The sequence below is a fragment of the Perca fluviatilis genome, chromosome 21 (genome assembly GCF_010015445.1).
Source record: "Perca fluviatilis chromosome 21, GENO_Pfluv_1.0, whole genome shotgun sequence".
NCBI classification, from domain to species: domain Eukaryota; kingdom Metazoa; phylum Chordata; class Actinopteri; order Perciformes; family Percidae; genus Perca; species Perca fluviatilis.
In genome coordinates this window covers 11,268,053-11,281,026 of record NC_053132.1, presented here as the reverse complement: position 1 = coordinate 11,281,026, position 12,974 = coordinate 11,268,053, and the positions used below count along the sequence as shown (strand labels likewise).

The 12,974-nt window shown below is 40.2% G+C and overlaps 1 protein-coding gene and 1 long non-coding RNA gene across 2 annotated transcripts in view; both read left to right on the top strand.

Moving 5' to 3' along the window:
• The first annotated feature begins 860 nt into the window (after nt 1–860).
• Nucleotides 861–12,974, top strand: part of LOC120550582 — a 33,129-nt gene continuing 21,015 nt past the window's right edge. The window contains exon 1 of the long non-coding RNA XR_005637756.1: nt 861–956. This is a non-coding gene — a long non-coding RNA (uncharacterized LOC120550582). The remainder of the gene's footprint in view (nt 957–12,974) is intronic.
• Nucleotides 9,574–11,625, top strand: foxi1 (forkhead box i1). Its single transcript, XM_039787175.1, has 2 exons — nt 9,574–10,255; nt 10,550–11,625. Exons 1-2 carry the CDS (start codon nt 9,658–9,660, stop codon nt 11,083–11,085), a joined length of 1,134 nt encoding a protein of 377 aa, XP_039643109.1. The 5' UTR covers nt 9,574–9,657; the 3' UTR covers nt 11,086–11,625.

Below are 12,974 nucleotides of genomic sequence, written 5' to 3'. Positions count from 1 at the left end.
TCTCTCATGGTTTCTTTATTTCTTCGTTCTTTTTTCCAGTTCCACCCAAGGCTCGACTACCTGACTCTCTCTCAGGACCATTACCCTTGCTTCAGTGCAGTACCATACTATGCTTACAATAACAAAACATGATGGTGTTCATTAAAGTCTTTTTCCGCAGTGCTAAGGCGCGTTTGACCCACTATGGTAACTTGAGCGTCAAACTGTTTATGGTTTCAATTTATTCAATGTAAAAGGCTTCTATGAGAGAAATGAATGACCATTAATGGCCACTAACTTAACAACCACACCAAATCGCCGATCAATAGCTAAGCCAAAGTGTAGAATGTTGGCCACCGCACTGCTAAACCACATGAAGACGTCTAACAAGCAGGCGATCACAGTTTATACATTGATGATTGCATACATTTTCTGCATGCAGACTAGGGTCGAAATATAAAACATAGTCTACAAATATCTCAAATTGAACTCGAGAAAAAAAATACAACCCAAAATAATGGATATAAAAAAGCACAGGTGTTACTAATAATTGCTCAGTTCCAGTTCAAGTAGTCTTGCATTCCACAGCGCTGCGGAGGAGGGTCTGGCAAGTCCACACAGCATTCCGGGATGGGAGAAAAACTCTGGTTTATTGTCAATTCCTTAAACCAATCACAATCGTCTTGGGCGGTGCTAAGCACTGGACACAAAGACAGTGCCAACTCAAAATAGAAGTGCAACAGAAAACTCAGATTGGACAGATAATCTAGCTAGCTGTCTGGATTTACCCTGCAGAGATCTGAGGAGCAGTTAACCATAGTCCTCATAAATCCAACGGAGTTTAGAATGCCAACACAAAGAAAAGCGGAAGGTGTAAAAAAAAAAAAAAAAAGGAACATCCGGTGGAATTTCTGGTGGCACCTGAACAATCCTGGAAGTGGAACGTCCTCGACATAGACTACAGTTCAAGTAACCCAGTAAGTCATTACACAGTAAGCCAGCATGCACAATGGACCTTTTTCACAGCAGCTGAAATTGATAACTTTAACGATGTCTCAATTCCATCAAGTGTCCCAGGAAGCTATTTCAGTGAGTCAGCATGCACAATACCAGGGCCTCTCCTAAGTGGAATGCAGCCAGCATTGATGGTTTTGAATACACCTGTGCTTTTCCTACTATTACATGTCAACATGTCTGCCGTGAAAAAGGTCTATATCAGGACCCTGAAACTGAAGCAGCTAGATTGAGTTCAGCCATTGTTAATTGTATTATTTACACCTGTGCTTTTTCTTTTGCGACATGTGAAAATGTCTTCTGTGAAAAATGGCAGACTCATCACTGGTGCAGCCAATTGTTTTAAGCCAATTGTTCACATAATTAGTTTAATAGAACACCTGTGTGTTATCAAGGTTGTGGCAAGTGATTTTTATGTCCTGGCAAAAACTGCATTGTGAGTACAATGTAAAAAAAAAAAGAAATCTATGACAAGAATACTGAAACGCAACAAAGCTTAGTGAGGTCAATCATACCAAATGGCACAGCTGTAAATCTGCCTTGAGCAGGCCCGTGGTGCTCTGAAGGAGCTACAGGGTTCTGTGGCTGAGGCTTGAGACATTGCATACAAAAACTGTTGCTCTGGGGATTCACCAAGAGCAGTTTTATGAAACTGGCAAAAAGAGAGAAAAATACATGGCACACAGTGATGCCTGGCATTGGCAGCATCTTTCAGGGGTGGGGGGATGTTTGTGAAGGTACAGGGAACATAAATGCTTAAAAATCCTAGAGTAAAACCTGCTGCAAATGTGATTTGGAGGATTTATTTTCCAGCAAACTCAAAAACAAAGCTACACAGGAATGGCTTCAGAACAACAATACTAATCTCCCGAAGTTGCCAAGTCATAGCCCAGACCGTAGTGCAATATATCTGTGGCAATCATAAACTTTACAGTGCATTTAACTGTGACTTAATGGAATTTCAGCAGTTGCAATTTACTTCCTAGCACATTCTCTCCAAGTTGTGAGGTGGGAATAAAAAGTTTCATCAATGGCATAATTCACTTATCAAGAATAGCCAATGCACACTCAGTATTGACTTGCAATTGAAAAGGGATAAAGGGTGAAGCATTTCAGCAGTGGTAATATTACATAGTTAACTGGCAGCTATTTCAATAGGCTCGCAGTGATTTGTGCTTAGGCATTATGCTTCACCCTCTCTCTCCTCAAAGCATAGGGAAATGCATCACTTAATTGAGAGGATTTCCAGAGGCTTTGTGGGGGGAAAGCTGTGAGCTAGCTCGTTGTCTCCAGGAGAAATGTATTTACAGCGCACTCTATCCCCATCTCATTTGTCATTTCAGCCTGGAATAATGTGTATATTTTCCTTCCCTCTTGACACACTTTAATTTGCTGTGAGGCTGCAAATGTGCATGCTTCTCTGTAAATGTCTTCTTTGCATAATGAAAGAGGACGATATTACCATAAAGCAACAGCCTTTCATATATCCAATCACAGCTGTCTATGGTATTTCTATGGCTTTTTTAGTTAGGCACAGAGGTGCTGTCAGCTAAATGCTAATCTCAGAATGCTAACATGCTCACAATGTCAAAGCTAACATGCTGATGTTAAGCCGGTATAATGTCTACCATGTTCACGATCTAAGTGTAGTGTGTAAGCATGCTAACATGTGCTATTTAGCAGCAAATACAGCTGAGGCTGTAGCAAATGTTACAAGTATTTGGTCATAAACCAAATAAATGTCTGTACCAAATTCCATGACACTCCATCCAATAGTTGGTGAGAAGTTTCACTCAGGACTACAAATGTCAACCTGCTGGTGGCGCTAAAGAAAATCTTAGGGGATCACCAACGTCAGTAAGATTTATCATCTGGGCACCATGAATGTTTGAACAAAATTTCATAACAATCTATGTAATAGTTAATATTTCAGTCTGGACCAAAATGGTGGACAGTTTGACTGACTGTAGCATGGCTACAAATGTAATGATACTGTAGATAAAGATCTGGTATGACAAAGACAGCAGTTGTTTGATGCAAATGTAAAACTTTCCGCTGGCCGAAGTTACATACTATGTAAATATGATGTCCCGCGTTCTGTTAACCTTGTTTATATTCTTGGCATTTTGTATATATTGTGGATTTATTGGTATTTTTTATACTTGCACCCTTATTGATATTTTATGTTTCCACTCTTTATATTTCCACTCATTCCTACTTTGCACTGCAACTGCTGTACAACAATCTCCCTCGGGATAAATGCAGTTCAGTTTTATTATCATCTGGAGTCTCCTTTCCCTTCCTGTATATACTGATGCTATTTACAGTTTACTGTCAAATACAGAAGAACATGCCATAAAATGAATCATAAAAGGAATTTTAAACATCAACCTGGTAAGAAATTAAAAAGACTTACTACACATCACCTGTCGCCAACTAAATGTACAGCTGCCTGTTATAGCTCCTTGTAAACAAACATGTAGCTTTACCAGCAGTCAATAGATGTCAGCATGACAGTGCCGTGTTGGGTGGAGCTGCCACAGATAGTGTCATGCAGGAACTGACTGAATGGATTGTGTTAAATGACAGAGCACATAGCGCTTGTGTGGCGACAACAAGGCTTTGGTTTTTATACTCTATTGTGTGTGAATTTGCATTGCTTTTCAGAAATATGGACTAAACATTGTCAGAGATGTTTACTGAAGATTCTCTTTTCACTTTCTTTACAAACATAACAGATGAATCTATTAGACAAGATACTGTGGAATTATTTCAATTGTGGTCCTCGTGTAAAATCAAGACGTGGTTAGTGATATGCTGATTAGAGATGGTCCGATACCGGTATCGGCTCCGATACTGCCTAAAACAGGGATAGTTATATACAGTTGTTAAAACATAATAAAATATATGACACACTGTATTGGATCGGTATTCGGTATCGGCTGATACGCAAGTTCAGGTATCGGAATCGGTATTGGGAAGCAAAAAAATGGTATCGGGCTATCTCTAATGATGATACAGTTTAAGTTGCATGTCTCTAAATTAAAGCTGCAGTAATTAGTCAATGAGTCATTTGACACAAAATTAATCTGTAATTATTTCGATAATCGGTTTAGTCATTTTTCAAGCAAAAATGCCTTTTGATGGTCCAGGTTGTCAAATGTGGGAATTTGCAGCTTTGGCTTGTTTTAAATCATAGTAAATTTGATCTCTTTGCATTTTGGACAGAATAAATTCTTGTTGGACCACAGTGGACACAGTACTCTAGAGCTGAGATGATTGGTTGATTAATTGGGCCCCCAGGGAGTCCTTGGATCTGGCCTCGGAAATGTCAAGTTTCCTGTGAAAATAGTCATCAGTTGCAGCCCTACTGTAAATGGGCTGCAGTAAATACTCCTACAAAGAGAATTTAAGTTACTTTTAGTGAAGTTTCAAATGTTTCAAAAACTGTTAAAGCGTGAGATTTTGCTGATAGCAAACTGTCCTTTTGAGCATCTGTCGAAGGAGCTTATAGTAAACTCCTGCACTGGTAGCCAAGCCTTTGATTGAACACTTTAATGCTGTTTTTTCTGTACTGCCTCCAACTTTACAAACTCCAGACAGACCCTCCATCACTCTCTTATCGAGAGTGGCTGTCACAAGCGCCTCTTACAAGCACAGAGAATAGTCAACACCGGACCATAGAGCACAGTTGGCATTTTAAATCTGAGCTTGTTATTTTGTGCTGCATTCAACACTAAATACAAAATGTACATTATGTACACAGGCTTATTATCTTGGTTTGAGGGAGAGAGCCAAGTGGCGGTGATCTATATTAGCGGAGGCTATTATGAAGCACTGGGTTTTCCCAGGCGGTCGGTACGACGTGTTGCTAGGAGACATACCTAGAGATCGGGGGTGGAGAGCTGAGGAAGAAGAGTTCCCAGTTAGTGCACGGAAATACCTTATAAGTGCCACAGGCATGCTGTCCCAATAGCAGAATACTGATTTAAGCCAGTTAATTAAATCGTTGTAATTTCGTCTTTTTGATCTCATGTCTATATTTTTGAGCGGCTTCAAAAGTATTTCTTGTGCAAGTATGGAATAGATAGATATTTTTCATAGATTGATGAAAAACTCAACTGAGAGCAAGGGACTATTTTCATTAAAGTTTTGACGGTTAAATGGCACAATTCGATGAATTATCACATTAACGTATTCTTACATCTGACATTATAATACACTGGCATCTTGTCGAGATTGACTTCCAGCCAGTGGAACATATTTCATCACTTTCACTCTAAACTCTAAAGCCTCTGTCTTTTTTAAATTCTGCCTGATTAAATCAATACACCCATCGGATTCTGCATTTTAATATATGTTGCCTCTCAGGAAGTTGCACAGCATAGTTGATATATGGGTGTAAAGATTTTGGTTTATTGAGCAATGCTGAAGGTGTCATGTCTAAAGCAATGCTGCCCTCATCTGGATAATACTGTCAGTGCAGTCTGCCTGCCACATCACACTGCCTGGATGAGTAATATTGCCAAAGTGACTTAAACATTTTGCTTGTGTAAATATAATTTTAAATTTAAATGAATAGTCTTGATACCACAAGCACCCTACTATATCAAATCATGTCCACAGTATCTTTGCACCATTGACTTGAAGCAGCAGTTATGTAAAGGTTTATGGAATTTTAGAATTGAAATATTTCTGCTTAGAATTCTCATTTCATGACTCACCCTGTGCCAAGTTTCCGCATTTTAAAGCTTACGCTAGGAAGCAGCTGATGGTGAGCCCAGCAGAGTGTGATTTTTGGCTCTAACAGACCAGTAACATCTGATCTCTCCAAGGATGTAATCAGGAGCAGAGGTGTAAATCTGCCCAGCGGAGGAGAGCATTAAGCTAATGCAACCAACAGCAGCGAAGCAGAAGACCGTGCTGGTTGTATTTCTCCCTCTGTCAGCGTGCTGTCTGCAGGGCGGCCTCCCTAGCTTCTGGAGACAGACTGCCAGGGCCAAACAGTAATTGGTCAGAGGGGACTACACAGGAACAGGAACGTCTAATTACTAAGAAACCTATTCCTCTCCCGTAGGCCTGGCAGGTAGACTAATACCTTGAAATACAGTATGTATGTGCTATTGATAGTTGAAATTTGAGTTGCGGCTGTTGACCCAAATGCCTTCAAAACAAACTTAAAGTCTACCTCTACTCAAAAATGTCTCGGTGCTCACCTGAAAGTTTAAGGCGTGTATGAGTAAGATGATTTTGTGACATCACAGCTAGTTTGGAAGCCAATCGTGGTTCAATATGCAATTTACACAAGTGTAATGTGGGAACTCTAACCCACATACACTAGACATTGACTTTTCAGTGATGTAGAAGGCATCTTGTGTCTAGTAGTCAAATCTTTAAAGCGAAAAACATGTTTATATTCATAGATTTAGGATTTTTCAATCAGGGAAAGAATATATTTCATTTTCAGAATGCTCAACTAATTTAAGTTTTTTTGAAATACCAGACATAATACCAGACATAATTTGTTATTCCAACGAAAAGCATATTTTTAAAAGTCTTGAAGGGGATCTTTTACTTAATATTTGCTATTATTATCACTCTGTTACTTGTTAAGAAGTATATTGTTGGCCTTGCACGTTATTTTCTTAACACCCATACGAGTTGTCAAAAATGACAAAGTGACATTTAAATTGTTTGATAAGAAATGTTGAGGAAATGTGTGAAGCTCAGCTAGAGATCCTATTATAAATGTGTCTTGCAGTGCATGTGTCTTTGCCATCTTAAAGAATTAAGACCATTCAGTGTAAAAATGAAGGATGCACCGAGGCCAGACTGCTACTCTGCCTGCCAAGTTTCACATCACAACACTTCCAGTATCTTAAATCTCCTGCACAGTCAGAGCTGCTGAGGAATTAACTTTCTGCAAAGTATTTAACAAGACCAGCTTTTATTGTCATATGTCACTCTGCATCCAGGCTGTACATTAATTAGCACTCAAATTGTGTTGTCTGTTTTGCTGTGTTCCTCCACTGGGGGGAGACTCTGAGAAGGACGAGCCCCTGGCTGCATAAAGGGATCATCTTGTTTGCACAGTTAGAATTTATCTGGGCCTCTCATGATTGTACTGGCCTTAAGTGCATCTAATAGTCTGGTTTGATTACTTCAAATCAATAAACAGATGTCTAAGTCATATGTCCACATAGTTAAAGTCAAGGTTGTACACAGAAAATAAGCTGTATTAACTAAATCCAGTGAGCGTTTAGCTGTAATCTCAGTAGTAAAATGTGCTGATACGTACTCGATCAAGAAGATGGTGTATTCTCCGTTCACCTGCAGCAGTGGTTTTCTCTAGCCTCAGCCTGAAGGGGCCTTCAGTGGCTCGGCCCTCCCTCTCTGACCCCACCGTGATTGACTTGATCTCCCAGAGAAAAGCTTCCATGACCTCAAAAAGCTTGAGGAAACAGGGGATGAAGACAGACATGGCAGAGCAACAATAGACACCCTCGTCCCACACACACAGTCAGCATGTTTGAATTATTACTTTACAATGACACGGGGGCTTGAGGTTGCCATGTCGAGCCACATTTGACATCTCTGACCTCAATCTGAGAGGAAAGATGGGAAGATAGGTGAGGAAACGATAGGAAAATTGTGATTGATGGCTTAATCAACCCCAATGCAAAACAGTGATATGATGATAACCATAATTAAAAAAAAAAAAGCACTTAAACTAAATTATTATTCGCCTACAGTAGTAAATCATTTTAGATTCAGGGCTCATGATACCACAGCAACACGAAACCCCACTTAAGATTATGAATATTAAAGTGTCCGGTTGAGCCGTCCAGTCAGCAGTAATTAGCTGTACTGGGTGTTAGACACCTAACAGGTTGTGTTGTTTTCATCTGGGGGTTAAATGCCACTCCCCGTGGAGTCCACTGCTTACCACTGCTGTACAGCCTGTGGTCGGGACAACACCTTGAAGCCAAACAATTACATCAAGGTCATGGAGAGGAGGAATGTTCTGCCGATTAGTGCAGGAGTCTGGCAGCAACCTGCAGAGCCCACTCTTCACAGGGATCACCACAGACCTGAAAGCGACTATAGTTATTTTAAATTCAATATGTACTTGTTGGGTTTACTTGTAAATGTAAACTGCAGTTGTGTGAGTCCTAAACAGCACAGAACGAGGGGCCTGTGAATGGAACTGTATCAAGCAGAGAAGACTCTGAGACGTGTCCTTATAACGGCAGCATTTTTCAAAATGATTTCTCACATATGGCTACAGTTGTTCCTACTGTAATAAGTTCCAGACGTGTTATAATAACATAATATCGTGGGAGACAAAATGTTGAAGGATTACAAGTATACTAAGGTGACTAAAGTATCGGCTACTTTCCTTTCAATCGAAACTCGGGGCATTTGCCTGCCAGAGGTTTGCTGTAGAAACCACTCGGGTTGTTGTTGTTTTCCCTCTGACCAAACATAAAAAATAGTGTAAGTCTTTAGGAGCAGATTATTATTTGTATGTGCTTTTAGTAGCTCCATATCCGTACTGTATGTGAAATATAGACATATTGGCTTGGTGTTTATTCCATTTTAACTCTAAAGTTTAAGTTTTAAGTTGTTGTTTTTAACTTATAGGCCTCCATACAAGTTTCCCGTTTTACTTCCTATTTTATTGACCGGAGCTATTAAAATTACTTTTTTTATTTATCTAATTCAAAAGTTAAAGTTATATTAAAAAAAAGATCTGTTGAACTCTATTGGTTTTTCCTAATATTTGTATGCAGTGAAATTCGCAAAGGTCAATTAATAGAATGACATCATAGCTGTTTTTATTTCACGGGGCAAAGCCTGTTTTCTTCTGGAGCCTGCTGGAGGTGTTTTTTCCACGAGCCACTTGTTGACACTAAACTTTCGGCACTTGTGAAGTGTTTATTACAAACGAATTTATTTTAAGAGAGGCGCTTCTTACGAATACACGCGGGTCTTCGCTGTTTGGGTTTGACACTGCAGAAAAGTCAACACGTTCTTACATGCCTTGTTTATTGTTCATCAGCAGAGCTAATAAGGAATTACTTTAAGACATATATTTATATGAGATTGACGGTGATATGTTTGTAAAAGAAAATCTGATTCATGGTTAAAATTAGACCTTGTATTTTGAATCACTATATTCTAACAACAAAGATCACAGAACAGAATCATCCAAAATTGGAAATTATAAGCGTTCAGGTCAAATATACTTTATATAGCCTACTCTATCATATCCTAAATCTTAGTGCAATAGCTCCACTTTGTTCCGGCGGGTTTTGTTTAAAACAAATTCTAATTATAAATGTAAGCTCCAGTGCGTAATTACGCACGGGCAGTTATAAGTCACTAACGTGCCTTAATGGGACTATACCGTAAAATAACATGAAGCTCAGCATTGCAGTTTAAGGCAGTATCAGTGCTCCTTGATATGGAGATTCTGCGTCAACACCACTGGGCTGTAGCAGGACAGAAAAGAGGGGTGTGACCATCCCAAAAGTTTTCAATGGGCTACCTGTAGAGACTCCGGCCGCTGCGCATAAATACTCCTCCCTCTGAGGATGAGTTCAGTCCTGAGGGAGAGACAGAGACGAAATTAGGTTTTAGGGAATCTGGTTAGGGCGGATTATGAACGCTTTTGGACACCAACCATCTAACCAGCAGACCAGTCCTATTCAGCACCACAGTGCTCAGGAGATCCTGGACATGGCCGTGTACTGCGACAACTACGGTGTGTACCAACAGAACCTCCACCACCATCACCCCCAGAGGCCGCCGACGCACCCCTCCAGCTACGGCCTCGGAGAGTACACCTCCCCGTCCACCAACCCGTACCTATGGCTGAACGGACCCAGCATCAACTCCTCTCCTTATCTTTCCGGGAACAATGGCACGTCCTATATTCAGTCTGGATACGGGTCCAACCAGAGGCAGTTCTTACCGCCGCCCACCGGGTTTGGTGCAGCAGATCTAGGGTGGCTGTCCATATCCAGTCAGCAGGAACTCTTCAAGATGGTCAGACCACCTTACTCCTACTCCGCTCTGATAGCGATGGCCATACAGAACACCCAGGACAAAAAGTTGACTCTAAGTCAGATCTATCAGTATGTAGCTGACAACTTCCCTTTCTACAAGAAGAGCAAAGCTGGATGGCAGAATTCAATCCGCCACAACTTGTCACTGAACGACTGCTTCAAAAAAGTGGCACGGGACGAGGATGACCCCGGTGAGTCTAAATGAAGTAGGCTATTTATGTTAGATATAGGCTATTTTTTTTAAAATATCTGCTTCAAGACTTGGCTTGAATTGTGTGTGCCATATTGATGCTAATTTTGTCTTCATAAAACTCTTGATTAAACTGAAAATTTAAAAACTTAAATCTTGAAACAAGCTCATTGTCATTTTGATAATAGATGTTAAAGGTGAAACCCCAGATTAACAATGTAGTTGTCTGTAGGCCTATGTAAAATATAAACTAAAAGTGTGCCATCCCATATTTAACCCGTGTCTTCTTATTCAGGTAAGGGAAACTACTGGACGCTGGACCCAAACTGTGAGAAGATGTTCGACAACGGGAACTTCAGGCGAAAGAGAAAAAGGAGAGCTGACATAAACGGGGCAGACAGCACCGCACTCCCCGTCAAGTCAGAAGACGGCCCGCACAAGCTCTCCGACACCGCCAGCCTCCTGAGCTCCTCCCCGCCCAGCCTGCACGGATCTCCGGCCTCCACGGAGTCCAAGTCGTCCCCGTCTCCTTCCGCGGAGCACAGCCCGTGTTACAGTAACTTCGTTTCCAGCGTGAACTCGCTGCTGGCGGGCAGCACCACCACCACCGAGGGCTCCCGGGGCGGGGAGCGGGACTACGGCTCCGGGCATCTCGGGGGACTGTCTCAGACCAGAGAGGGCATGTCCGGACTGGGCTCCTACTCGCCCAATTTAATCTCTCCCCTGAACTCTGACAGCAACAGAATGAACTATTACACATCAGTACAGAGCCTCTCCAACCATTTTAGTGTTAATAACTTCATATACAGTCGGGAAGGAACAGAGGTGTAGACTGTCCGTCTTTGTCAGTGCTGGGCTGCTTACCGAATAAGTAATGTATCTCTCATTGTTAGCCTTACATTTTTTAGTTGCCTACTGTTAATACATTTCTCATTTTATGGTGTAGTAGGCATCATTGTAAAACTAGCACTGGAAATTAACTGGTAGGTCTATTTTTTTTCCACAACAACCCTTCCTAACTGGGAAAATATAAATTAGGTTTATTGAAAAGGAATATTCATGTTTATTTTCTGCCACTTATCCATTATGGTGTGTCCATACTAGTGCAACAAACATGTTTTATTTGTAGTAAATTATTCAATTCACAAATCAGCTCATGGAAATATATCCTTGAACTGATGGGTGCTTACTTTACTTATCTTTTTTTAATATACATTGTAGCTGCTTGGTCGGGCGACTCCCTGTTTCAAAGAAGAAGAAGACAAATGTACAGAAATTATTTTCATAAGAAGTTATGACATGTATTTTAGACTGAATTGTGTTCTGTGTTTAAACTAAAGTCGATGTTTGAATAAAAGTCATTTATTTTAACTCCAGGCTTACGTGTCATTTATCTGAGTGTTGGCTGAAAAAAATCAAAGAGATAACCATCTTTGAGACTGTGTAATAAATACAGACATACTAATACATCTACTTTAAATAGTTTTATAAGACTATAAAAAGAATACTTTATTTCTCTCCTACCCAGGTCTTGGTTCATTTTTTTTTTCCTGATTAAAAAAATCACTTTCATATTCTTAGTGAGTCTAACAGGGTGTATTGTTGTTGTTGTTGTAGTAGTAGTAGTAGTAGTAGTACAGTATTGTAGTATTGTAGAGTCAGTGGTGATTTTGTTTTATATATATATAGAGTAATTTTATCATCCCTAAATGATATCTTTGTAACTAACCTATCTGAGAGGCTGTTATTTGTTTGTTTGTTATTGTACAATTTTGTATTCACATGAAGCACAACAGAACAATTTTTTAAGATTTTCAAATTCAATTGGTCATTTATAATATTTTGGAGACCCTGCTGTGCTTTCTGTTTTCCATAGAGCCTTAGTCAGGCTAAAAAAAAAGGCAAATATTCAGTTTAAGTTCTCAAACATTTTCCAAAAAAATTGGAAATAAACCAGTATCCTTTTAGAGCCTGTCAGGAAATCTGAAGTCAAGTGGCTGTAAGCAGTAAAGTGTGTAAGACAGAGACATTTTCCGCCTGTCACTTCCAATAGCCCCATTTCATCATGCAATCAGACCTTTAACTTACTTCCACAAAGTTCAGAAGTTCAGCTTTTTGTCTGAATTTGACTCAGACTGCGCCTGTTTGATGTTAACCTGTTTGCTGAATATTCCACCTGTCTCCATCTATTCCCAAAGTCTTGTCACGCAAAACGATGTTCCGGGTGTGTGAATCCTGTTAATGGGATTTGTGTGTTTTTTGTTTGGTTTTGTTGTATTGGGAAACACTGTTGGAGGAGCATCCGCTGAACAATTTGACGAGAGAGTTCAATGGCATGTAATGTTCTTTTTGTTGTCCTTGTGACCCAGGGGACACAACAGAAAGGCTGCTTTTGGGATAAAATATTAAGCAGTCCATGCAGAGGAAATGTTCAACTGATTTAACACCCGCTCCTGCCTTATTTTCACACAATATGGATACGCACGGAATCAAAGCCTGTAAATAAAAGGAAACACCTCTTAATTGGTTGATAATTGAATTCACTCAGGCGCTCTGTGGTCTGGAATAAAAGAAAAATTAATTGACAAGACTTTCGTGCCCCTTGTTGGAACACAATGGAAGCTGGCAATTCAAGAGATCCCCTCCTGGGCTCAAATGAAAATATTGCGATCTGAAGATCTGGGAACAAATTATCTCCCTCAGGCCACATTTTGCTCTAT